At 62.9% G+C, this 23,442-nt stretch overlaps 1 protein-coding gene across 1 annotated transcript in view; it reads left to right on the forward strand.

Moving 5' to 3' along the window:
* Positions 1-2,463: 2,463 nt before the first annotated feature.
* The window catches only part of GDF11 (growth differentiation factor 11), a 31,456-nt gene continuing 10,477 nt past the window's right edge, over positions 2,464-23,442 (forward strand). The window contains exons 1-2 of the mRNA XM_075901942.2: positions 2,464-3,272; positions 21,798-22,171. Coding sequence (XP_075758057.1) covers positions 2,879-3,272; positions 21,798-22,171 — 768 coding nt within the window. The 5' untranslated portion in view covers positions 2,464-2,878. The remainder of the gene's footprint in view (positions 3,273-21,797; positions 22,172-23,442) is intronic.

The following is a 23,442-nucleotide window of genomic DNA, read 5'->3' on the forward strand; positions in this document are numbered from 1 at the left end:
GCGCCAGCAGGTAGCTTTGCCCTGGCTCTCCCAGGCGGGGACCAGCCGTGCAGCAGGGCTGGGCGGGCTTGTTACAACAGTGGATAAACGTCGGGGACCAAACGGTGGGTTACCTACCTCACCGCCCCCACGTGGGTTAGTACCAATAATAATGGCAAATAAAGACACCCCCTCCCCTTCCCCGCCACCAGCCAGGGCCTCTCTGCCCTGGTGCAGCTAAGACAAGAGGGAAAGGCCCTGAAAGTAGAAGTGCTCAGTGGTCACCCCCAGGGAAAGGAGCAATGTGCTTCCACTGCCCCAGCGGAGCGGCTCCCAGGACCTGCCAGGGCGCCAGGGAGAGGAGCTTTGGGGATGGTGTGAATGTTTGATTGGTAACCCAGCAGTTTCTGCTTCGGACCGTGTCCTTCCCCAGGGCCCTCAGACTGCTCCGCTGGGGCCCCCTGGCCGCCACAGCTTGTCCGACAGCCTGTCCCCAAACCAAAGGAAGCTGACAGGGACTCCTCTTTTTCTCTAGTCTGTCCTCCATCCCGAGATACTCCCCTCTGGCTGGCTGTCCCCAGACACTACCCATCCATCTCTCTGACCGTACACCCCCTCTAGCCACCCCCCCCCCACATACCCTGGCCATCCCCCCACCTCTCTATCCATCCCCCCCACCTCCCCCCACACACACCCTCTCCCCCCCCCATGCATCCCGCACACCCCTCTAGCCATCCCCCCACACACACCCTCCATCTATCCATCCCACACACCCCTCTAGCCATCCCCCCACCTCTCCCCCCCCTCTCTATCCATCCCACACACCCCTCTAGCCATCCCCCCACCTCTCTATCCATCCCGCACACCCCTCTAGCCATCCCCCCACACCCACACACACACCCCGGCCATCCCCCCACCTCTCTATCCATCCCGCACACCCCTCTAGCCATCCCCACACACACACCTCGGCCATCCCCCCACCTCTCTCCCACACACTCCATCCCGCCACCCCCCCACCCCTCTAGCCATCCCCCCACACACACACCTCGGCCATCCCCCACACCTCCCTCCCCCCATCCATCCCGCACACCCCTCTAGCCATCCCCACACACACACCCCAGCCATCATAACACACACCCTGGCCATCCCCCCACACCTTTCTATCCATCCCACACACTCCTCTAGCCATCCCCACACACACACCCTGGCCATCCCCCACCTCTCTATCCATCCCGCACACCCCTCTAGCCATCCCCACACACACACCCCGGCCATCATAACACACACCCCGGCCATCCCCCCCACCTCTCTCTATCCATCCCGCACACCCCTCTAGCCATCCCCACACACACACCCCGGCCATCCCCCCCACCTCTCTATCCATCCCGCACACCCCTCTAGTCATCCCCACACACACACCCCGGCCATCCTCCCACACCTCTCTAGCCATTCACACACACACACCCCGGCCATCCCCACACACCTCTCTATCCATCCCGCACACCCCTCTAGCCTTCCCCACACACACACCCCGGCCATCCCCACACACCTCTCTAGCCATTCACACACACACACACCCCGGCCATCCCCCCATCCCCCCACACCTCTCTAGCCATTCACACACACACACACACACCCCGGCCATCCCCACACACCTCTCTAGCCATTCACACACACACACACCCCGGCCATCCCCACACACCTCTCTAGCCATTCACACACACACACACACACCCCGGCCATCCCCACACACCTCTCTAGCCATTCACACACACACACACACACCCCGGCCATCCCCACACACCTCTCTAGCCATTCACACACACACACACACACCCCGGCCATCCCCACACACCTCTCTAGCCATTCACACACACACACACACACACACACACACCCCGGCCATCCCCACACACCTCTCTAGCCATTCACACACACACACACACACACCCCGGCCATCCCCACACACACCTTCTCCTTCTACCCGTCTCTATCTCTCTCCCCTCCGCCCCTCCCCGAGAAGAGCCGGGCTGGGAGACCTGGGGATTTCCCCGGGAGGAGTCAGTCGCTGGCTGCACTTTGCGCCCCGCCGCGGCGCATCGCATCGCCCCGGGCCTGTCTCCCGTGACAGCGTCTCCAGCGCCCACCGCACAGCGCCGCCCGCGTCTCACCGGCCGGCCCTGCCCGTGGCAGCGGGGAAGCGGGGGGCGATTCCTGGGCTCGCCGGGTCCGGGAGCGGGAGGGGCGGGGCGGGGGTCCCTTCCCCGCGCGCTGGCCGCTCGTGCTCCGGGCCCCGGGGCTAAGGCAGGGAATGCCCGTGCCCGGGCCGGGCGGCAGCTCCCACATGCCGAGCGCAGCGGGGGGCGCCGCAGCAGCCCTCGGGGGGAGGCTGAAGCCGGCCGGGGAGAAGGGGGCTCGGCGGCCGCGCCGGGCGCTGTGAAACCCGGAGCGCAACCCGCCCCCCCGCCCCCACCCCCCCGCGGGCGGCCGAAGTTGCCGGGTGCGGCGGGCCGGCCCGGCAGCCCAGTGGGGGCGGGGGCGCCTGTTTCTTTAAGGGGCTGCCCGGCCGCCCCCTCCCCTGGCGAGCCGCTGCCTGGCGAGCTCGGGCCGTCTCGGCTCGGCTCGCTCCTGGTTCTCCTCCGGTGACAGCCCTTTCGCCAGAGGCTCTTTTGTTGCGCCCGCAGCCAATCAAGGCTTTTTACGACACAGTGGAGTTGGGATATAAAACCCCGAGTCCTCCGAGCCTCCCCCCCCCGGCCAGCACCACTAGTTTCGCCACCCGCCGGCTCCGCGCACCGGCCGCCAACTTCTGCCCCGGCCCCCCCGCCTCGCAGCCAGCCGCGGCCCGACTCCGAGTCCCGAGGCGGGGGGAGGCAGGAGGGGAGCCGGCCGCCCAGCCATGCCGGGGCGCAGGTCCTCGCTCTTCCTCTGGGCCCTGGCGCTGGCCGTGGCACTGGCCCCGGGGGAGGTGGTGGAGAAAGGGGCCGGCGGCGGGCAGCCCCCCCCGGGGCCCGAGGCGGAGGAGCCGGGCTGCCCGGTGTGCCTGTGGCGGCGGCACAGCAAGGAGATGCGGCTGGAGAGCATCAAGTCGCAGATCCTGAGCAAGCTGCGGCTCAAGGAGGCGCCCAACATCACCCGCGAGGTGGTGAACCAGCTGCTGCCCAAGGCGCCGCCGCTGCAGCAGCTGCTGGACCTGCACGACTTCCAGGGGGACGCCTTCCCGCAGGACGAGTACCTGGAGGAGGACGAGTACCACGCCACCACCGAGACTGTCATCAGCATGGCCCAGCAGAGTAGGTGGCTCCTTTGTTAGCGCCGGGGGGCCGAGGCGAACTTCGGGGGCCCCCCGAGCCGGCTGCGCGCCGCGAGCGGGGGGAGCTGCGGGCTCCTGCCTGCGCCCCTGGACGCGCGGTGCGGATCGGGGGTGGGGCTGGGGGTGCAGCTCCCGGGGGGGGGGCTCTTGGCTGCAGCCCCCCCCCCCCAGGCCGGAGGAACCTGGCGCCTGCAAAGCCGAGGGTCCCGCCCCCGCGGGCAGGGACCCAAGGCCGCTCCGGGCGCCCCGCGGGGCTGCGGGCCGCCCGGCATTGTCTGCGGCCGGGCTCGCTTTGTGCCCGGCAAAGCGGCTGCCGCCGGGGCGAGCTGCGAAAGTTTGATCCGGTTCCGCCAGCGGCCCAGGCCCCGGGAGCGCTGCGCCCCCCCCCCCCCGCTATTCGCCAGGGACTCGCTCTGCCCAGCCTGGGGGGCGTTGAGCCTGCGGGGGGGGGGGGGCTGGCAGCTTGGCTGGGGGCTCCGGGCACAGCCCCGCTTGGCTCCTGGGAAGTAGATGGGGGGGGGGGGTGCTCCAGTTGGCCGAGGGAGAAAGTTTGTTTGAAAGCATCGCCCAGCGAGAGCTGGTGCCTGGCAGGGGCTGGGGTCTCGGCTCCTCCGGATCCCAGGCACCCGCTCTCCCTCCTGGGTGGCTGGGGGCAGCTGCAGCCAGGCTCTGAAGGTGGCACCTTGGGTCTCGCCGCTCTGGCTGCACAGGGGAGACCCTCAGACCCCGAACAAGGCCGTTCTGGGTATCCCAGCCCTGTGCTGGCTGGTCCATGCGGGTGGGGCAGGGAGATGCACAGGTGGGGGTATGTGGGGAGATAGGACAGGTGGCACTGAGGGTATGTGGCGTGCATGTGGGGAGATGGGGCAGGTGGCTGTGTGGCTGATTGGATGGGGTGCCTGGCGGAGGGAGCTGCCCCACAGCGAGTAACCTGAACAGACCCTGAACCACACTTGAGAGGTGCTATGCCCAGCCTACAGCCTCGCCTCGGTCCGGGCTGGCGGGCCCTGGGCTCACAAGGTGCTGCCCATGCAGGAGCAAGGCTGCGCTGTAGCAATGAGGGCCTGGCGGCTGGCAGGACACGCAGCCAGGTGCCAGTCCTAGTTCGGGAGGGGCTGCAAGCCAGGACGTGTAGGAAGCAATCCTTGTAGTGTGAGCTTGTGTAAGTTATGTCACCGCCCTGTGCCTCAGTTTCCCCATCTGTGAGGCGGGAGCAAGGGGCCTCAGCAGAGCTGGGGAGCCCAGGGCTGGGTGAGGAGCGGGATGCAGGTCAGGAGGGTAGGGCACCGGTAAAGCTGGGCCAGGAGGGGGTTGCTGTGGGTCAGGAGTGAGGGGCCCCAGCAGAGCTGGCCTGGGGGAGCCAAGCGGGGTGACTGGGGAGTCTATCCGCTGTGGAACAGCAAGCGCAGCTGGGGTGAAAGGAGCCCGCCCGAGCGCTGGAGCCTGAAGGCCTCTGCCGTGGGAGCAGCGGGAGGTTGGACAGCAGCTGGGTGATGCCCGAGTCCTGGGGCTCGGCTCCTTGGCCTCCCCCCTCAGCCAGGCTGGTGCACTGTGCAGAGCTGGCTGGGGCCTAGCAAAGGCGAGGTGCCTGGAGGTCACTGGAGAGCAGCCACTGTGAGATCTCTCTGCTCCTGGCACCAGCTGGGCCCTTTGCTGCCCCCGGCCAGAGCCAGGCAGCAAACAACCCACAGGCTTGAGCTCCCCTGGCCTGCAGCTGCCCTAGAGGCAGGGGAGAGGCTGCTGCTGGCTGGGCTGGACTCATCCTAGGGATGCCCAGGGGTCCCAGCCTGTCATTGTCACCCAGTAACAGAGACCCACAGCCTGAACTCGGGGGCGGGCCTGTCTCCAAGGCAAGGCAGTCAATGCAACCTCCTTCCCTGACAGCGCTGCCACCACCAAGCTGCGGCCAAACACCGACCCCCCGGCCAGCCTGGGACAGGGCAGCAAGCAGAGGAGAGAGAACAGAGGTGGGCAAGATGGTAGGCAGGGAGGTGCAGGGAGGGGGTCGGGGGGCAGGTGGGTGCAGGGAGCTCTCAGACACAGCACGGGTGCGAGGGGTTGCACTGTAGTGACACAGATGCCTGGCCATGACTCTCAGAAAACAGACTGTCTTGGGGGACCAAGGGGGCTGGAGGGTTAAGGTGCCCTGAGGGGTGGGAGTGCAGGGAGGCAGGCTCTGTGGGCTGCAGGGTTAGTGACTGTGGGATTTCAGCCCTCAAAACGTCCGCGTCTCTGTCCCCTCCTTGTCCAAAGGCCCGAGTGGCCAATGCGTCGCTGGTCTCCAGGTCTCGGCTCTCCAGGGAATTTCACAGAGCACCAAGTGCCCGCCCCCGTGGCTTTGCCCACAGCGATCCAACTTGCTAGCTTGGTACACAGTGGCTGCTCATCCCTCAGTTGGCCACGACCCCTCTTCTCCATGCTGGGACTGCTCCTGAGCCCAGTGAGTACAGGGGTGGGAGTCACCCACAGTGCAGTCTGCGGGCGGGGGGTGGGGTGTCTGGATAACAGCATGGCAGGCAGGTGGGTGCAGGGAGGAAGCATCTCTTCTGATTGAGACTCACCACCAAGCTCCCGGCCACCCATGGTCTCCAGTCTTCCCCTGGGAGGCGGCCTCTGGGATTCAGGGTGCCAAGGCGAAATACCAACTCAGGAAATCACTCTCCCTCCAGCTGAACGTAGGCTGGAGTGTGGGGCGCCTCTCTCCGACCCGACTGGGATAGGCCATTCCGTGTCCTCCGCACCGTGTCTTCCCTCTGGGAGGAATCCAATCTAAGCTAGTCCTTGGGATTGTGCTGCAGGGTAGCCAGATGACATGGCCAAGCCACTGTCCCCCTCTCTAGCTACTGAGACCAGATGCAGCTCTGCTAGGCCGGATGCACTCTCCCCAGGTCATCCCCAAGATTCTCCTTAAACACAGCTGGTGGGGTGCATGCAGCATCCTGTTGGTAACTGGACCCCCGGCCGCCTTTCCGAGGTGTACAGTGCCGCAGGCGTGATCTTGCCGTAGCGTGTAGATGGATCTTCTTACTCTTCCAGATGTTCGACAAAGGGGAGAATGAGCCGCAGGCTTTGCCAGTTCTTGTCTTCCCTGTGGTGAGCTGCTGTTAGCAGATACTGTGCTTCCAAGGCAAAGTAATCGACTCTTCTGTACGCTGCTCCAGCCACCACACCCCCGCCTGCGCTGGCCGCGTTCTCTGTCTCCGCCCTCGTGGGCTTTCACGTACTGACACCAAGTCCCACTGGTGGGACTGCTCAATGCGTTTCCGTTCTGTCCGAGTTGGTATGACCCTGGACTGTGTCATCAGGAAAAGCAGAGTCCAATAGCTCATCCCTGGCCCACAGGATCTGAGCAGTCTGTGGCAGTGCAGAAGGGGAGCTGCCTTGCCTCACAGCAGTAACAATATGAAACCATTCTGGGTCCCCGCTCTGTCCTGATGCAGGCTCTGTTGACAAAGCTTTTCTCAAAGGAGCCATCTCAGCTGGGCTTTCCGTGTTTCCCGCTTGGTCTACGCTGCAGCTTGATGTCCGCATTAAGTGCACCCTTCACCCCTGAGAGTCCACCCCTCGGAGCGATGCAGTCAGCAGCTGAACTCCTGGGGCAGACGTCTCCGGTCGGCACAGCCTCTGTCTCTCGGAGAGATGAAGTACCTGTGCTGATGGGAGTTCTCTTCCGTGCAGGTGGCATCTTCACCAAGTGCTGCTGCTGCACTGCCACGGTCCTGAATGTGTAGACAAGCCCCCGGGATCTTCCAGAGTTTACCCAGGAAGTTAAAAACCATCTTCTGCTGAAATGCTGAGCCTCTCTGTCTCCTCAAAGCAATAATCTGCTTCGAATACAGTACAACCTACCAGGTCAAAATCCAGCTTGTTCTCCACCGGCAGCTATTTTCCTCCCTTTTCCAGGTACCGACAGGAGGCTCATCCCTCTCTCACGGGCACGAGTAAGCTGGTCCCCCAATGACACGTCTTCTCCAGCATAGAGGCTAGGAAGGAGGGATAGCTCTGTGGTTTGAGCATTGGCCTGCTACATCTAGGGTTGTGAGCTCAATCCTTGAGGGGACCATGCAGGGATCTGGGGCAAACCTGTCAGGGATGATCCTGCCATGAAGGCAGGGGACTGGACTCAATGACCTCTCAAGGTCCCCTCTAGCTCTCTGAGATAGGTATATCTTCAGGTATTATTATTTCCTTACCCCAAACACTTCTGCCCTACCTGCATGCTTCCTCTGCAGCCCTCCACATGTCAGCATCTGTCTCAACACAGCCTGGTGCTTTCACACTCTTCAATTGGTTTATGGCCTTAGTTACTTCCTCAAAGGTGATTGCTTCTAGTGACATAGGTAAGCCTGCTAGTTCTTCACATCTCTCGGCGTGCCTGAGTGGTTCTGGCTGGCTGAGCACAGCTTGGAAAAGGCTCCATCCAATGGACTCTCTCCTCTTCCTCTGGGGAAGATCCTGCCATCTTAGGTCTTCCCAATGCCCGGAAGGTTCCAGACTTGTGAGGTACCAGGGAAAGGGGTTGAGAATCCCCTCTCTTGTGCACCCCCACTCCCAGCTTCTCTCGCTGTTTTCATATCTTTTCTGGCTGATCTTTTACCTTCCTTCTCCCTGTCTGCATGTCATTGCAGGGACAGCTTTTACGGCTGTCGTGCTCTTGTTGAATTCGCTCCTTTCATTCCTTCCTCTCCGGCAAACCTGCCTGGATGGAGCCTTTTTTCTGAGATGGTCTCCCCTCCACTGTCATCCTGGCTGCTTAACGGCCTGTGTTCTTCCCCCAGCAGCACCTCAAACCCTTCAGAGCGAGTTCTGAGTGGCAGATGGAAACACGCCAACACTGTTAGAGCTAACTTCCTAGTGTCAGAGAGGCCCTGTCTGGAGCTGTCACCTTCTAGGTCAATTATCCCAACCACAAGATGCTGGATACATCCAACATCAGCTCTTGTCTGCCCCCTGCAAACCTACCCTGCCCCCCAGCACTGGACTGTTAAGCTGCGAGTCCAAGCCCACTGCAGACAGGCCAGTGACTGTCCCGCCTGGAACCGTCTCTGCAGTGTGTGTTGTCACAGCAAAGAGGGGAAGCTCCCGCAGAACGGGCCAGAATTCCCCGCCATTGGGGCTTGCGCCCTGCAGTCAGGAACAGCAAACACATGTGGCTTTATCCCATGCCCTACAGGACAGCAGATGTCGCCAACACCAGCTCATTGGGAGGCCAAGCCACCACGCTGAACAGATGCTACCGCGGGGCCTCTCCGACTCACTGCTGTGTCTGGGCTTAGGGACCTCACTCCACGGACTGTCTAATTATTCTAGCTACCTAGTGCCTCACAGACCCCCCATCTGTCTACCCATCTACCTACCACAGCTTCCTCTCTCCCTCCACCCCTATCTAACCCCCTTCGTTCCTTCCCTCCTGCCTGCGCCACTGGCCCTTGTCCCATCCAATCCGGCCTTCGACCCGTGGAGGACACCCAGCAACCGCATCGCTGCTAGATGCAGCATCTTTTTTTGCTCTTGGCCTGAGGGGCCAGGCAGAAGGCAGCCAGCCCCAGTGCCCCAGGCAACATGTGGGGATGCCCTCCATGGCTTCATTCCCCGAGAGGCCTCTTGTACCTCGCTGGATGTGATCAGGTGGGACGCTGAGCCAGCAGTCCTAGGAACAGGCACCGTCCACTCTGGGACTCAGTGTCCTGGATCTCTTGGCCTCTGGGCCCGTCCTTTCCGGAGGGGTTGGGGGTCCCCATTCTGCTGGGCTGGGAAGGAGTCCGGGTCCAAGGGGGCGACTTGTGGAGGTACTCGGGGTCAGCTGAGGGAACGGGTGCCATAGGGCAGAGACAATCAGTCCTGTCCCATCGCTGGCCAAGCCCCGACGACCCTGGCCACATTGTAGAGAACCGTGGGCTCTGGATCGCTCCTGGCTTGGGGGTGAGGCAAACCCAGAAGAACCAGAAGCAAAGTAGCCAGGCACCGGGGGGCGGGTGGTGCCGAGTCTCCCACCTCTCCAGCAGGACGTGTGCAGGGGGGTGGCAGCTGTGCCTGGAAACGTGCGGCCTTTCTGCTTGGATGGGGCCAGATCGGCACCGCCTGGGGGCAGCAAGAGCAGATGCCGCTGCAGGGATTTTGCAGCCATGGCTCCGGGCCCTCACGTGGCTGCTCACCACTCACTCCCTAGGTTACGGAGAGGTGGAGGTGGCAGCCAGGGGCCCAGGGTCTGCTGCCTGTGTTGCCACTGACCTTCTGTGTGAACCTGGGCGAGTCATAGCCCAATCGGTGCCTCAGTTTCCCCAGCAATGGAAACGGGGACAGTGCTTGTCATTATTCATGTCCCTGCGGACCCTCCCCCATTGGAGGCCCAGGTTCCACTGCACTGGGCAGCTGACAAGCAAGGTCTGACACAACCTTGCTCTGGTTGGGGTAATGAACTCCTAGCCAGTCTCCTATTCCCGGTGCTCCCTGGACTGCGGGCTCTGCCTCACTGGGAAACACTGCCTGCCTTCCCCTCTCCTGCGGGGCCGCTCCTGGGCCCTTCTCCGGGGCTGGTCCGGAGTCAGGGGCTTGGCTTGTTCCGCCCTAGCCCCAGCCCTGGGCTCAGCACACCCTGGTGCTGGGAGGAGGCCGTGGCCATGGCGAAGAGCCTCGGGGCCGGCTCTGGTGCCGGAGTGTCGCTGGGAGGGAGGGTGGGCTGGGGCATTTGGCCAGGGTGGAGGGGGGTGCAAAGGCTGAGCGGAAGGGGGGGGGTGAGGAATGGCAGGGCCAGGCACTTCCCTCCAGCAGCTCATTGACAAATTTCCTTCTGGAGCATTAATAGACTTGGGCGGCTTTGAAATTTTATTACCCATAAAATTGACAACATGCTGGGGGCTTTGCTCCTCACCCGTGTTAACATTTGCTGCTCCCCACCAGTCCCCCCATTCCCTTTGCCTGCCCACCCCTTGAATACCAGAGCCCACGTCCCACCCCACCTACCTGCTGAGGGGGGAGGGGGCGTAGCCACTGTCTAGCCCCAAACCCACGCCCGGTTCAGTGGGGCAGGAAGCCCTGCTAGGGGCTCTCAGGGGAGGAGAAGGGCAGGCTTGTGGGCCCCTAGGACAGGTAACCCCCCAATTCCAGCACCAACCCCCCATGTCCTCCTCTGGTTGGCTTGGCAATCGCGGGTGGGTTTTTATGGTTCCTGAACACAAGGAAGAGAAGGTTTTATAGGCTGCAAGGCCCATAAACCTCGGGTTCTCCTCACCTCCCCACCCCGCCCCTCAGCACCACCCCCCTTTTTTTAACTGCACAAGAAACTAGGGAAGGTTAATTGGGTCCTAAAACCATTTATTGGCTACCCATGACCCTGCTGACCTTTGGGTGGGGGGAGGGGAAGTTAATGAAGGGAGTTTAAGGGGGGGCACAGTGTGAAACCCAGCACACCTCACTCTGACATCCCACCATTGGGGTGCCACGGAGGCCAGAGCAAATTACAAAAGAGGGGCACTGGCAGGGCTGGGGGGGCAGGGCTGGACTGGCAGGGACTGCGGGTTGGGAGTGGGGGGCACCGGCAGGACTGGGGGGGCAGGGCTGTGCTAGAAGGGGCTACGGGTTGGGAGTGGGGGGCACCGGCAGGACTGGGGGGGCAGGGCTGTGCTAGAAGGGGCTACGGGTTGGGAGTGAGGGGCACCGGCAGGACTGGGGGGCAGGGCTGCGCTAGAAGGGGCTACGGGTTGGGAGTGGGGGGCACCGGCAGGGCTGGGGGGCAGGGCTGTGCTAGAAGGGGCTACGGGTTGGGAGTGGGGGGCACTGGCAGGGCTGGGGGGCAGGGCTGTGCTAGAAGGGGCTACGGGTTGGGAGTGGGGGGCACTGGCAGGGCTGGGGGGGCAGGTCTGCGCTAGAAGGGGCTACGGGTTGGGAGTGGGGGGCACTGGCAGGGCTGGGGGGCAGGGCTGCGCTAGAAGGGGCTACGGGTTGGGAGTGGGGGGCACTGGCAGGGCTGGGGGGGCAGGGCTGGGCTAGAAGGGGCTACGGGTTGGGAGTGGGGGGCACCGGCAGGACTGGGGGGGCAGGGCTGTGCTAGAAGGGGCTACGGGTTGGGAGTGGGGGGCACCGGCAGGACTGGGGGGGGCAGGGCTGTGCTAGAAGGGGCTACGGGTTGGGAGTGGGGGGCACTGGCAAGGCTGGGGGGGGCAGGGCTGGGGGGCAGGGCTGCGCTAGAAGGGGCTACGGGTTGGGAGTGGGGGGCACCGGCAGGACTGGGGGGGGCAGGGCTGCGCTAGAAGGGGCTACGGGTTGGGAGTGGGGGGCACCGGCAGGGCTGGGGGGGCAGGGCTGCGCTAGAAGGGGCTACAGGTTGGGAGTGGGGGGCACCGGCAGGGCTGGGGGGGGCAGGGCTGTGCTAGAAGGGGCTACGGGTTGGGAGTGGGGGGCACCGGCAGGGCTGGGGGGGGCAGGGCTGCGCTAGAAGGGGCTACGGGTTGGGAGTGGGGGGCACCGGCAGGGCTGGGGGGGGCAGGGCTGCGCTAGAAGGGGCTACGGGTTGGGAGTGGGGGGCACCGGCAGGGCTGGGGGACCCAAGCAGGAGAAGCACAGGCTGGCTGGCTGGTGTGCATCTCAGGGCTGGGTGTTAGCAGCAATTGGATCAGCAGCGCCCCAGCCCTGCTCCTCCCTGGACCCCCCTGTTGGGGGAGGGGAGCTCTGGCCTGCTGGGGGCTGGCATCTCCAGGCCAGAACTGGGTCCCCCCACTCCAGGTCCTGCAGGCCGCCCGAAGCTGCGGCCCCAGCTGCTGGCCCTTGTGACTCAGCCCAGCTGCCAAGGACTCAGCCCCTGAGAGCAGGCCCACGCGATCCCTCTGCTGTGGGTGCTGGCACCCGAGGGCTCATCCTCACCTGCTGCTGGGCTGAAGCCAAGCTCACAGTGTCCCACCTCCCCGCAGCAGCCTTGGCTGCCGGTCTGGGAGCCAGCGCTAGCAGGCTTGAGGACAATCAGCCCCAAGGGTGACAACTTCTCGGGTGGGGAACCCCCAAACAGGCAGGCTGGAAGGAAGGCAGTGTCAGCCCAGGTTCCTGAGAGCCCTCTGGCCGGGTACCACGCCTTGTGGAGAAGGGGCAAGCAGTAGACGCGGTATATCGAGACTAGTAAAGCATTGGATAGTGCTGAATGACTGTCAAATTAACAAACTAAGGAAATACAACCTAGATGGGGCTGCTGTAAGGTAGGTTGGATAACTGTTCTCAGAGAGTAGGGAGTCATGCTGGAAGGGCATAACAAGTGGGGTCCCACAGGGTCAGTTCTGGACCCGGTCCCGTTCAATATCTTCATCAATGATTTAGAGAGTACGCTTCTAGGCTACGTCTACACTGGCCCCTTTTCCGTAAGGGGCATGTAAATTTCACCTATCGTCGTAGGGAAATCCGCGGGGGATTTAAATATCCCCCGCGGCATTTAAATAAAAATGGCCGCCGCTTTTTTCCGGCTTTTAAAAAAGCCGGAAAAGAGCGTCTAGACTGGCCCCGATCCTCCGGAAAAAGCGCCCTTTTCCGGAGGGTCTTATTCTTACTTTGAAGTAAGAATAAGACCCTCCGGAAAAGGGCGCTTTTTCCGGAGGATCGGGGCCAGTCTAGACGCTCTTTTCCGGCTTTTTTAAAAGCCGGAAAAAAGCGGCGGCCATTTTTATTTAAATGCCGCGGGGGATATTTAAATCCCCCGCGGATTTCCCTACGACGATAGGTGAAATTTACATGCCCCTTACGGAAAAGGGGCCAGTGTAGACGTAGCCCTAAAGTTTGTGGCTAATCCCAAGCTGGGAGGGGTTGCACGGGCTTTGGAGGACAAGGTTAGAATTTAAAATGATCTGGACACACTGGACAAATGGTCTGAAGTAAACAGGATGAAATTCAACAAGGGCAAATGCAAAGGGCTCCACTTAGGGAGGAACAATCCGTTGCACCCATACAGAACGGGAAGCGACTGTCTAGGCAGGAGTCCTGTGGAAAGGGATCTAGGGTCACAGTGGACCATAAGCTAAATATGAGTCAACAGTGGGACACGGTTGCAAAAAAAGCCAACGTGATTCTGGGGGGCATGAACAGGAGTGTTTTAAGAAGACACGAGACGTCATTCTTCCGCTCTACTCTGCCCTGATTAGGCCTTGACTGGAGGAGTGTGTCCAGTTCTGGGTGCCACAGTGCAGGAAAGATGTAGACAAACTGGAGATGGTCCAGAGAAGAGCCTTAAAAAGGATCAAATGTCTAGAAAACACGACCGTATGAAGGAAGACTGAAAGAATTAGGATTGTTTAGTCTGGAAAAGAGAAGCCCAAGAGGGGACATGAGAGCAGCTTTCAAGTATTTAAAAGGTTATTACAAGGAAGAGGGAGAAAATTATTCTCCTTAATCTCTGATGGCAGAACAAGAAGCAATGGGTTTAAATTGCAGCAGGGGAGGTTTAGGTCGGACATTAGGAAAACTCCCTGCCTGTCAGGGGGGTTAAGCACTGGAATAAATTGCCTGGGGAGGTTTTGGGATCTCCATCACTCAAGAGCAGGTGAGCCAGACACCTGTCAGGAAGCGGCAAGATGGTGCTTGGTCCTGCTATAGGTACAGGGGAGTCAAGGTTCTTTCCAGCTCTCTGACTCTAGGAGAGCATCGATTGCCACTGCCCTGTGCTAGCCCTGTCCCTGGAGGAGCTGGGAACAGATCCCTCTGCCCCCCACCCCGCACCACACAGATCTTCAGCTGCAGCCAGTGTCCCGGGAACCTTTCTACCCCTGGTTGCCAGGGAGACAGGAATAGCATTTTGGCACCAAGCGTGGCCAACTTGCCAAGAGCAGTGGCAGCCAGCTGCATGCGGGGGGGGGGGGCAGCCCAGCAGGGGGTGGGGAGGGAGATTTCTGCCCCACATCCCAGAGGCTGAGGATGCAGGAGTCCTGAAAAGAGTGAGTGGGAAGATTAAGAAAGGGGCTAGATAAGTCCATGCAGGCTGGGTCCAACGAGACTTGTTAGCCAGGATGGGCAGGGATGGTGGCGGGCTGGGTGATGGGAGGGATCACGTGATGGTTCCCTGGCTACTGCCGGCAGATGGACCTTAGGCCTGAGCCAGTCCAGCCGATCTCATGTTCTGTTCTTACGAAGGGAGCTCGGGCACAAACCATCGGCCTCCAGAGGACGGGACTCACATCTACCTCAGGCCACAAGTGACACAAGCTTCATGGTTTCACCCAGGGCTGCAGTTCGGGAGTGAGGGGAGCCCAGGGCTGGGCTGGCAGGGGCTGCGGGTCGGGAGCGAGGGGCACCGGCAGGGCTGGGCTGGCAGGGGCTGCGGGTCGGGAGCGAGGGGCACCGGCAGGGCTGGGGGAGCCCAGGGCTGGGCTGGCAGGGGCTGCGGGTCGGGAGCGAGGGGCACCGGCAGGGCTGGGGGAGCCCAGGGCTGGGCTGGCAGGGGCTGCGGGTCGGGAGCGAGGGGCACCGGCAGGGCTGGGGGAGCCCAGGGCTGGGCTGGCAGGGGCTGCGGGTCGGGAGCGAGGGGCACCGGCAGGGCTGGGGGAGCCCGGGGCTGGGCTGGCAGGGGCTGCGGGTCGGGAGCGAGGGGCACCGGCAGGGCTGGGGGAGCCCAGGGCTGGGCTGGCAGGGGCTGCGGGTGGAGAGTGAGGGGCACCGGCAGGGCTGGGGGAGCCCAGGGCTGGGCTGGCAGGGGCTGCGGGTCGGGAGCGAGGGGCACCGGCAGCAGAGGTAAACTTGCCTGTATCTGCCATGCTTGGCCTGGCTCCCTTCTCTCCCAGATTGTCCCCCCACACACGCCACCCTATCTTGGCTCTGCCACGGTCCGTGGTGCTGGCTGAGTGCAGGACGAGGGCCCAGCTCTGAGTCCCAGTGCAGCCATCACACGCCAGGCCCTGGGGTGCCTCAGAGCTCAGTGGGCTGCAGAGGCCAGGCCGTGCTTGCTCGGCCCTTGCCCAGGCCAGGAATGGGTGCAGGTGCCCGTCTGCCCGGCCTCCCCCGCACTGTGCTGAGCCACTGCCTGCTGCTCATGGGGCTCAGAGGCCTGCGCCTGGCGTGGGGCAGTGGCTGACATGCCTGCCTGAGCCCAGCACTGACAAGGGCCTCTCTTGGGCTCCCCAGGTCCCCTCTTCCTATCTGGGGTCGGCAGCAAGTGGGGTTCCCCTATGTCCCATGTGCCCCAGAGCCCGAGGGAGCTCCATTCTCTCACTCCCACCCTCCTGCCCTATTGGGGCCACTTCATACCCTTCCTCAGATTAGCCGCAGAGAGGTGCTGTGGCTGCAACTGGCCATGGCTCAGCCCCCAGCCTGGCCTTGCGACTCCCCCAAGGGCAGACAGGAAGTAACTCCATGAGGACCCTGCCTAGCACTGAGCTGCAGGCCAAGACGCCTCAGGCTGCCGTTCTGCACCACCAAGGGGGCAGCGGTTTGTCACTGCAGAGTGAGAAGGAAGAAGTAGGGAATACCAGTGAGCAAAGCCCCGGGCTGCCACACGACCCTGCCATAACAACCGGTGCGCACAGCCCCGGGCTGCCAAGAGACCCTGCCATAACAACCGGTGCGCACAACCCAGGGCTGCCACCCGACCCTGCCATAACAACCGGAGCGCACAACCCAGGGCTGCCACGCGACCCTGCCATAACAACTGGAGCGCACAGCCCCGGGCTGCCACACGACCCTGCCATAACAACCGGAGCGCACAACCCAGGGCTGCCACGCGACCCTGCCATAACAACTGGAGCGCACAGCCCCGGGCTGCCACACGACCCTGCCATAACAACCGGAGCGCACAGCCCCGGGCTGCCAAGAGACCCTGCCATAACAACCGGTGCGCACAGCCCCGGGCTGCCAAGAGACCCTGCCATAACAACCGGAGCGCACAGCCCAGGGCTGCCAAGAGACCCTGCCATAACAACCGGAGCGCACAGCCCCGGGCTGCCAAGAGACCCTGCCACAACAACCGGAGTGCACAGCCCCGGGCTGCCAAGAGACCCTGCCACAACAACCGGTGCGCAGAGCCCAGGGCTGCCAAGAGACCCTGCCACAACAACCGGAGCGCACAGCCCAGGGCTGCCAAGAGACCCTGCCACAACAACCGGCGCGTACAGCCCAGGGCTGCCAAGAGATCCTGCCATAACAACCGGCGCGCACAGCCCAGGGCTGCCAAGAGACCCTGCCATAACAACCGGCGCGCACAGCCCAGGGCTGCCAAGAGACCCTGCCATAACAACCGGCGCGCACAGCCCAGTGCTGCCAAGAGACCCTGCCATAACAACCGGTGCGCACAGCCCCGGGCTGCCAAGAGACCCTGCCATAACAACCGGCGCGCACAGCCCCGGGCTGCCAAGAGACCCTGCCATAACAACCGGTGCGCACAGCCCCGGGCTGCCAAGAGACCCTGCCATAACAACCGGCGCGCACAGCCCAGGGCTGCCAAGAGACCCTGCCATAACAACCGGCGCGCACAGCCCAGGGCTGCCAAGAGACCCTGCCACAACAACCGGCGCGCAGAGCCCAGGGCTGCCAAGAGACCCTGCCATAACAACCGGCGCGCACAGCCCAGTGCTGCCAAGAGACCCTGCCATAACAACCGGCGCGCACAGCCCAGGGCTGCCAAGAAACCCTGCCACAACAACCGGCGCGCAGAGCCCAGGGCTGCCAAGAGACCCTGCCATAACAACCGGCGCGCACAGCCCAGGGCTGCCAAGAGACCCTGCCACAACAACCGGCGCGCACAGCCCAGGGCTGCCAAGAGACCCTGCCACAACAACCGGCGCGCACAGCCCCGGGCTGCCAAGAGACCCTGCCATAACAACCAGAGCGCACAGCCCAGGGCTGCCAAGAGACCCTGCCACAACAACCGGAGCGCACAGCCCCGGGCTGCCAAGAGACCCTGCCACCACAACCGGCACGCACAACCCCGGGCTGCCAAGAGACCCTGCCACAACAACCGGAGCGCACAGCCCAGGGCTGCCAAGAGACCCTGCCACAACAACCGGCGCACGAAGCTCTGGGATCTACCTGTGATAGCGACCCAACCTGTTCCACTCAGGGAGCAAGCTGGTGTTACAGTCTCCCACCAGAGGGGCTGGTTAGCCCGCAAGACAGTAGAGAGCCCCCCTAAAAACCAGAGCTGGACTGAGGGAGACCCCAGCCAAGAGCCTTTCAAGGTTGTCCCAGCTGCTGAGTCCCCCCTGGGATCTGTGGGGGGGAAGGGAGGGCCAGGAGACAGAGAGCCGAGCTGTGGCTTTAAGAGCTGCCTGGGAGGGGAAGAGGAAGGGGCAGAGAGAGGAAAGTACTTTTATGGGCTGCTCCCAGGAGAGTGGGTTTAATAGGGGGCTTGTGCTCAGCAAATTGCTGGGAGGGGTTTGTTAGCAAAGCACCTCGGCCCCCCGGCCCCTGTCACTTTGGTTTATGGGAGCCCCTTGTGGGCGCGGGGGGCCGTGCGGTGACATTCCTGGCCCCCGGTTGGTGTCATGACCCCGATCTGTTAGTGGAGGCCTCGGTTCACAGCAAATGGCCCCACGCTGCAGCTGGGTGCTATTAAACCTGACCGGTGCATGGGGGGGGCCACTGGGCGAGGACGGGGGAGAAATTCCCTGCTCAATTCAACCCAGATGTTTCCCCAAAAGGGAGGGTCAGAGCCAGCGGCACTTTTGGGGGATGGGTGTGCACAGGGTGTTATGTGTATGGCAAGGAAGAGGTCAGAGGGCATCATCCCCTCCTTGCAACCCACCCCAATTTCTGCCCCCCCTTCGCAGCCCCTCATCACCCCCGGCCAGTTCCCCCCTTTCCCAGCCCCCCAGGCAGCTCCCCCAATTCCTGTTCTCCCAGCGCCTCCCCCCCACTCTACCACACCAGCTCCTTGTCAAAGGTGAGAAGTAATTTTGGAGGTTCCACCTGACACCCCCCCCCCCGACAGGTCCAGGCTCCCTCCTTCTGGGAACCAGGCTCCATCTGGGTCCTTCTTTGCCCCCCCCCATCCTTCTTTCTCCTCCAGCTCTCAGCCCCTGACCCGCCCCTGCAAACACAGACAGCTGCTTGTTGCTTGCGAGCTGCATGGAGGGAGAAAGGGGCATGGGGCTCGCTGGTGAGAGGACTGTTCAGCTGGGGCTGTGCACATGGGCAGGGAAGGGTGGGGGAGCGGGAGGATAGACACGCAGGGGGTCAAGGATGCGGATGGATGGGTACGTGCTGGGGAAGGAGGGCTGGACGGCCAGACACATGGCCATGGATGAGGCTAGAGGGCTGTGGATGGGCAGGGACTTTAAACCAGAAAGCTCGGTGTGAGCTGGGGCCACGGCCCCCGGGACCCACCAGCAGGATGAGTTTGGGGCAGGGCTGAGGGAGAGGGCACTGGAAGCGGATGGTCCCCGGAGGCTGTTTCTAACCAGCGGCTCAGACGCACTTTTTGGCCCCAGCTGTCTTACTGTCGGGGGTGGGGCAGGGTACCAGAGTCCCCCTTGCCATGCGGCCACCAGGACATCCCCAGGGCTGTACAGTGGGGTATAAAATAACCACGTCCCCATCAAAGCCCCTGTCCTGCCGCTGGGCCCCAGCTTCCCGGCTCCCGCAGCTGCTGCTCACTAGCTGCAGACAAGGGTCCCCTCAGCCCCAACCTGCCAGCAGGAAATGAACGGCAGCAGGGAACGAACATGCCCGCTCCCGGTACCCGTCCAGGGGGAGTTCTGCAATGTTGCTGTGGCTCCAAAGCAATGAATGCAGAATTCCCCCAGCACCACTCATGCTAAGGAGGGGGATGGGGACGCAGGGGCAGCAGATCCTCCCAGAGCCAGGAGTAGAACCCAGCAGTCCTGGCCCCAAGGCAGGTCCCTTTTGCTCTAAGCACTAGGCCTCAATCTGCGACCAGCTCTGGGCACAGAGCCTGTAGGCCTGGATCCTAGTGCCCCCGAACTAGAATCCACTCCCCTCTCAAGGCCAGGGAGAGAACCCATGAGTCCTGGCACCCCATTCTTTCCTCCAACGACTTCGCAACTGTCTCTGAGACGCCCATAACTGGCCCTGCTCCGACGGCCCCTGGCCCCCGTTCCGACAGCACCCGCGGCACCCAGCCCCTGCTCCAACGCTACCTGCGGCACCCGGCCCTGTTCTGACGATACCTGCGGCACCTGGCCCCTGCTCTGACAGTACCTGTGGCACCCGGCCCCGTGGCACCCTGGCCCACTCCGATGGTGCCCACAGCACCCAGTCCTGCTCCGACAGTACCCGCAGTGCCTGACCCCCTGCTCCGACACTCAGTTCACAGGAAGGGCAGAGACGAGCCAGGTCTCACCCTAAGGCCACATGACCAGTCAGTATCAGGAGCGGGCAGAGAACCCAGGAATCCGGGTTCCCCATTTCCTCCACCTCAGGTTCTCTGAGCTCTGGACAAGCACTGTCGTAATGCTACTCCCCCGCTCCGAGGGGAAATCGGAGGCTTTGTTCCAAATGGCTCAACAGGCCTGGTCCTGCTTGTGACCATGGACCAGAGCCAGGGCTAGGCCTGGGAGGTTTTGGTGCCGCTGCAACCCCAGAGAATGTGCTGACTGCCCCGGCAAAGAGCTGCGCAGCCTCCCTGCCCCCAGCCCTCAATTCCTGCTGGCACAGAGGGCAGCACGTCCCTAGCTCTAAGGGGTTCCCATCCCAACGCAGCCCCAGCCTTGACACTGCTCCTGCTGGCAGGGGCAAAAGCTCTTGCCCAACCCTCTTCAGCACAGCCCTGGGGGCTCTTGCCATGGGCCCGTGGCATGGGGGGGGGCTGCCTTTCTCTCTGGGCCCATTGTTTTGCTCTGTTTGCAGCTAAGTGCTGCAGAATTGCCGAGTTCCTGGGATTCCAAGGCCCAGACATGTGCTTGCCACCCCCCGTCTGCTGTGCTGGTTCGGCTTGGATAAATGTTTCCCTTGGCAGGTGCCAGCATGTTCCTGGCTGCATTCCCCATCCCCTCTTCCCCGCCAATCTCCAGGGAAGGTGCACACTTGCCCTCAGACACAAACAAGTTATGGGAGACGTGGTGAGCGCAGCTGCCCTGGCTCCCAGCTTTGGGGCTGGGCTAAGTTTAGGGAGTTCCTCCAAGAGCTAGACCTCCCTGCCAGGGGCCTTGCTGCTTCACACTACCAGTGGCATGAGTTTCTTAGGACTCAGCACCCCTGCTCATTCCATTGCCAGCGCTCAGACAGCACCTGGGAAAGGTGGCAGCTCCCCGCTGGCCGCCCTACTGTCCTTTTCCACTTGACTGGACCCTCCCGTGACCGGCACCCTGCCCCTTCCTGGGGCACCCTGACGACAGAGACCCACAAATCAATGCAGAGTTGAACCACGCCTTTCCTGCGGAGGGGGAGGGGAGCTCGGCACGGCACTATGCTACAGCTGGCAAGTGATGCTCCAGAGGTGGCCGTGGTTTCTAGAGTCCCTAGCGATTTTCAAAGGGCTCCGGGTGTTAATCCTGGCCAAATCCCGGCTGTGGCACTTTTATTCCGCTGCCGCTCTCCATTCCTCTCCCCTCATCATCTACACGCACGTGTAGCTTTGCTGGAGCTGTTCCACAGCTGGCATGTGCCACCCCAGAGGTGGCTGCATTTCAGGGCCAGGTGGGATGATCCAGGTGTGACTCGGGTGGAGGAAGCGAGGGCAGGCAGGGGTTATTTGTGTTTGGCAGAAGTGTTTTGGTAACAAAAGAGAGGGACTGCAAAATATGAGTGTGGGGGCAGAAACAGCATCCTGGAATCCCCCAAACACCTCCACCTGGATTCACCCTAAACTCTGCCCACGTTTGAGGGCTCAGCCCCGAAGTTCAGCGCTCCTGGGTTCCAGGCCCCAGCGACTCGGGGCTGAGTGTTGGAAGGAGACTGGAATCCAGGGACGACCCAGTGAGTCAGCCAGTCTGGGGTCCGTCCAGCTCTGCAGGGGAATGGCTCCTGTTGGGGGTGCACCTGAGAGGCCCCATGATCAGCCCAGGAGGAAAGGCTGGCCGGGCCGTGGGCTGGCGCCAGTTCCCTTGCTGTGGAGTGTGGGGGACTCAGGGTTCCTGCACCCCCTTGTACAGGGTTGCTCAGGGGCAGCTTTTCCAACATATGGGGATCAGTGACAGGCAGCTTGGAAGACATGGGCCACTGGCTGGTCCTGCAAGGTTCTGCCCTCCCTGACCTATAGCCCTGCCGCTCGGATCCATCCCCTGCTACCCACGGCTCTTTCAGTGCCCCACCACTACTCCAATGCTGGATCCCCCCAGCTCGGTCGCCGACCCTCAATCCCACCCTGCAGCTCCATCTCGATCCTGGGCTGTGTAATATCTGCAGGGGGATCATTAATACCTCATGGCATTGGGGTCAGAGGCCAGATGCAAAGCCCTACTGCAGATATAGGGAAAACGACCTTTCTAATGACCTATGACCCGACCTTCACCTCCTAACGACCCCGGAGGGGTTCACCAGGCCCCGGCCGCAGCTCTGGGAAGGCCTGACTCCTGGGGGCTGGGCAGCGGGGTGTCCAGAGCCAGGAGGCAGCTCTGCTCACTTGTGCTTTCCCCCCCCACCGCAGCGGACCCAGTGGTGCAGATAGAGGGGAGCCCCCATTGCTGCTACTTCAACTTCAGCCCCAAGATCATGTTCACCAAGGTGGTGAAGGCCCAGCTGTGGGTGTACCTGCGGCCCGTGCAGCACACCTCCACCGTCTACTTGCAGATCCTGCGCCTCAAGCCCGTCACCGAGGAGGGCAGCCGCCACATCCGCATCCGCTCCCTCAAGATCGACCTCAACTCCCGCATCGGCCACTGGCAGAGCATTGACTTCAAGCACGTGCTGCAGAACTGGTTCAAGCAGCCGCAGAACAACTGGGGCATCGAGATCAACGCCTTTGACCCGAATGGCAACGACCTGGCAGTCACCTCCCTTGGCCCCGGAGCAGAAGGACTGGTAGGTAAACATTCAGGGTGGGAACGGGGCCCCCACCCCCTCCCTGGCCACTTACAGGGCTCTGCCTGACTTGGTAAGGGTCACTGGGGAGCTCTCCCCTGGGTCAGTGCTGAGCCCAATACCCCAGCGCAAAGGTAGGGGGCGCTGTGCTACAGGGAGCGGGGTGGGGAGGCTCAGCAGGGGAGCTCTCCCCTCACAGTCAGTGCTGAGCCCAGTATGTCCCAGAGCAGCACTAGGGGGCGCTGTGCTGTAGGGGGGAAGCTCAGCAGGGGGCGCTGTGCCCTGGCAGTCAGTGCTGAGCCCAGTATGTCCCAGAGCAGCACTAGGGGGCGCTGTGCTGTAGGGGGGAAGCTCAGCAGGAGGCGCTGTGCCCTGGCAGTCAGTGCTGACCCCAGCATGTCCCAGGGCAGCACTAGGGGGCGCTGTGCTGCAGGGGGGAAGCTCAGCAGGGGGCGCTGTGCCCTGGCAGTCAGTGCTGACCCCAGTACGTTCCAGGGCGGCACTAGGGGGCGCTATGCTGCAGGGGGCGCTGTGCTCTGGCAGTCAGTGCTGACCCCAGTACGTTCCAGGGTGGCACTAGGGGGCGCTGTGCTGCAGGGGGCGCTGTGCCCTGGCAGTCAGTGCTGACCCCAGCATGTCCCAGGGCAGCACTAGGGGGCGCTGTGCTGCAGGGGGCGCTGTGCCCTGGCAGTCAGTGCTGACCCCAGTACGTTCCAGGGCGGCACTAGGGGGCGCTGTGCTGCAGGGGGCGCTGTGCTCTGGCAGTCAGTGCTGACCCCAGCATGTCCCAGGGCAGCACTAGGGGGCGCTGTGCTGCAGGGGGGAAGCTCAGCAGGGGGCGCTGTGCTCTGGCAGTCAGTGCTGACCCCAGCATGTCCCAGGGCGGCACTAGGGGGCGCTGTGCTGCAGGGGGGAAGCTCAGCAGGGGGCGCTGTGCTCTGGCAGTCAGTGCTGACCCCAGTATGTCCCAGGGTGGCACTAGGGGGCGCTGTGCTGAAAGGGGGGCTCAGCAGGGGGCGCTATGCCCTGGCAGTCAGTGCTGACCACAGTACAGCAAGCCACTGGGCTCTCCTCAACACACTACACAATTATGCCCATTTTGATGTACTGGGTGAACTCTGCTTAGGAGGAGCAGAGGAGAGCCCAGGGCTGGGACAAGAGGGGCTGCAGGTTGGGATTGAGGGGCACCAACTAAGCTGGGGGGAGCCAATGAGTGAGCACCCTTTCATAGCCTTCTAGCGCTCCTGCTGGCAGGATATATGGCTCCCCAG

Source organism: Pelodiscus sinensis, chromosome 31 (assembly GCF_052426305.1).
Source record: "Pelodiscus sinensis isolate ZL-2025 chromosome 31, ASM5242630v1, whole genome shotgun sequence".
Classification (NCBI taxonomy): domain Eukaryota; kingdom Metazoa; phylum Chordata; order Testudines; family Trionychidae; genus Pelodiscus; species Pelodiscus sinensis.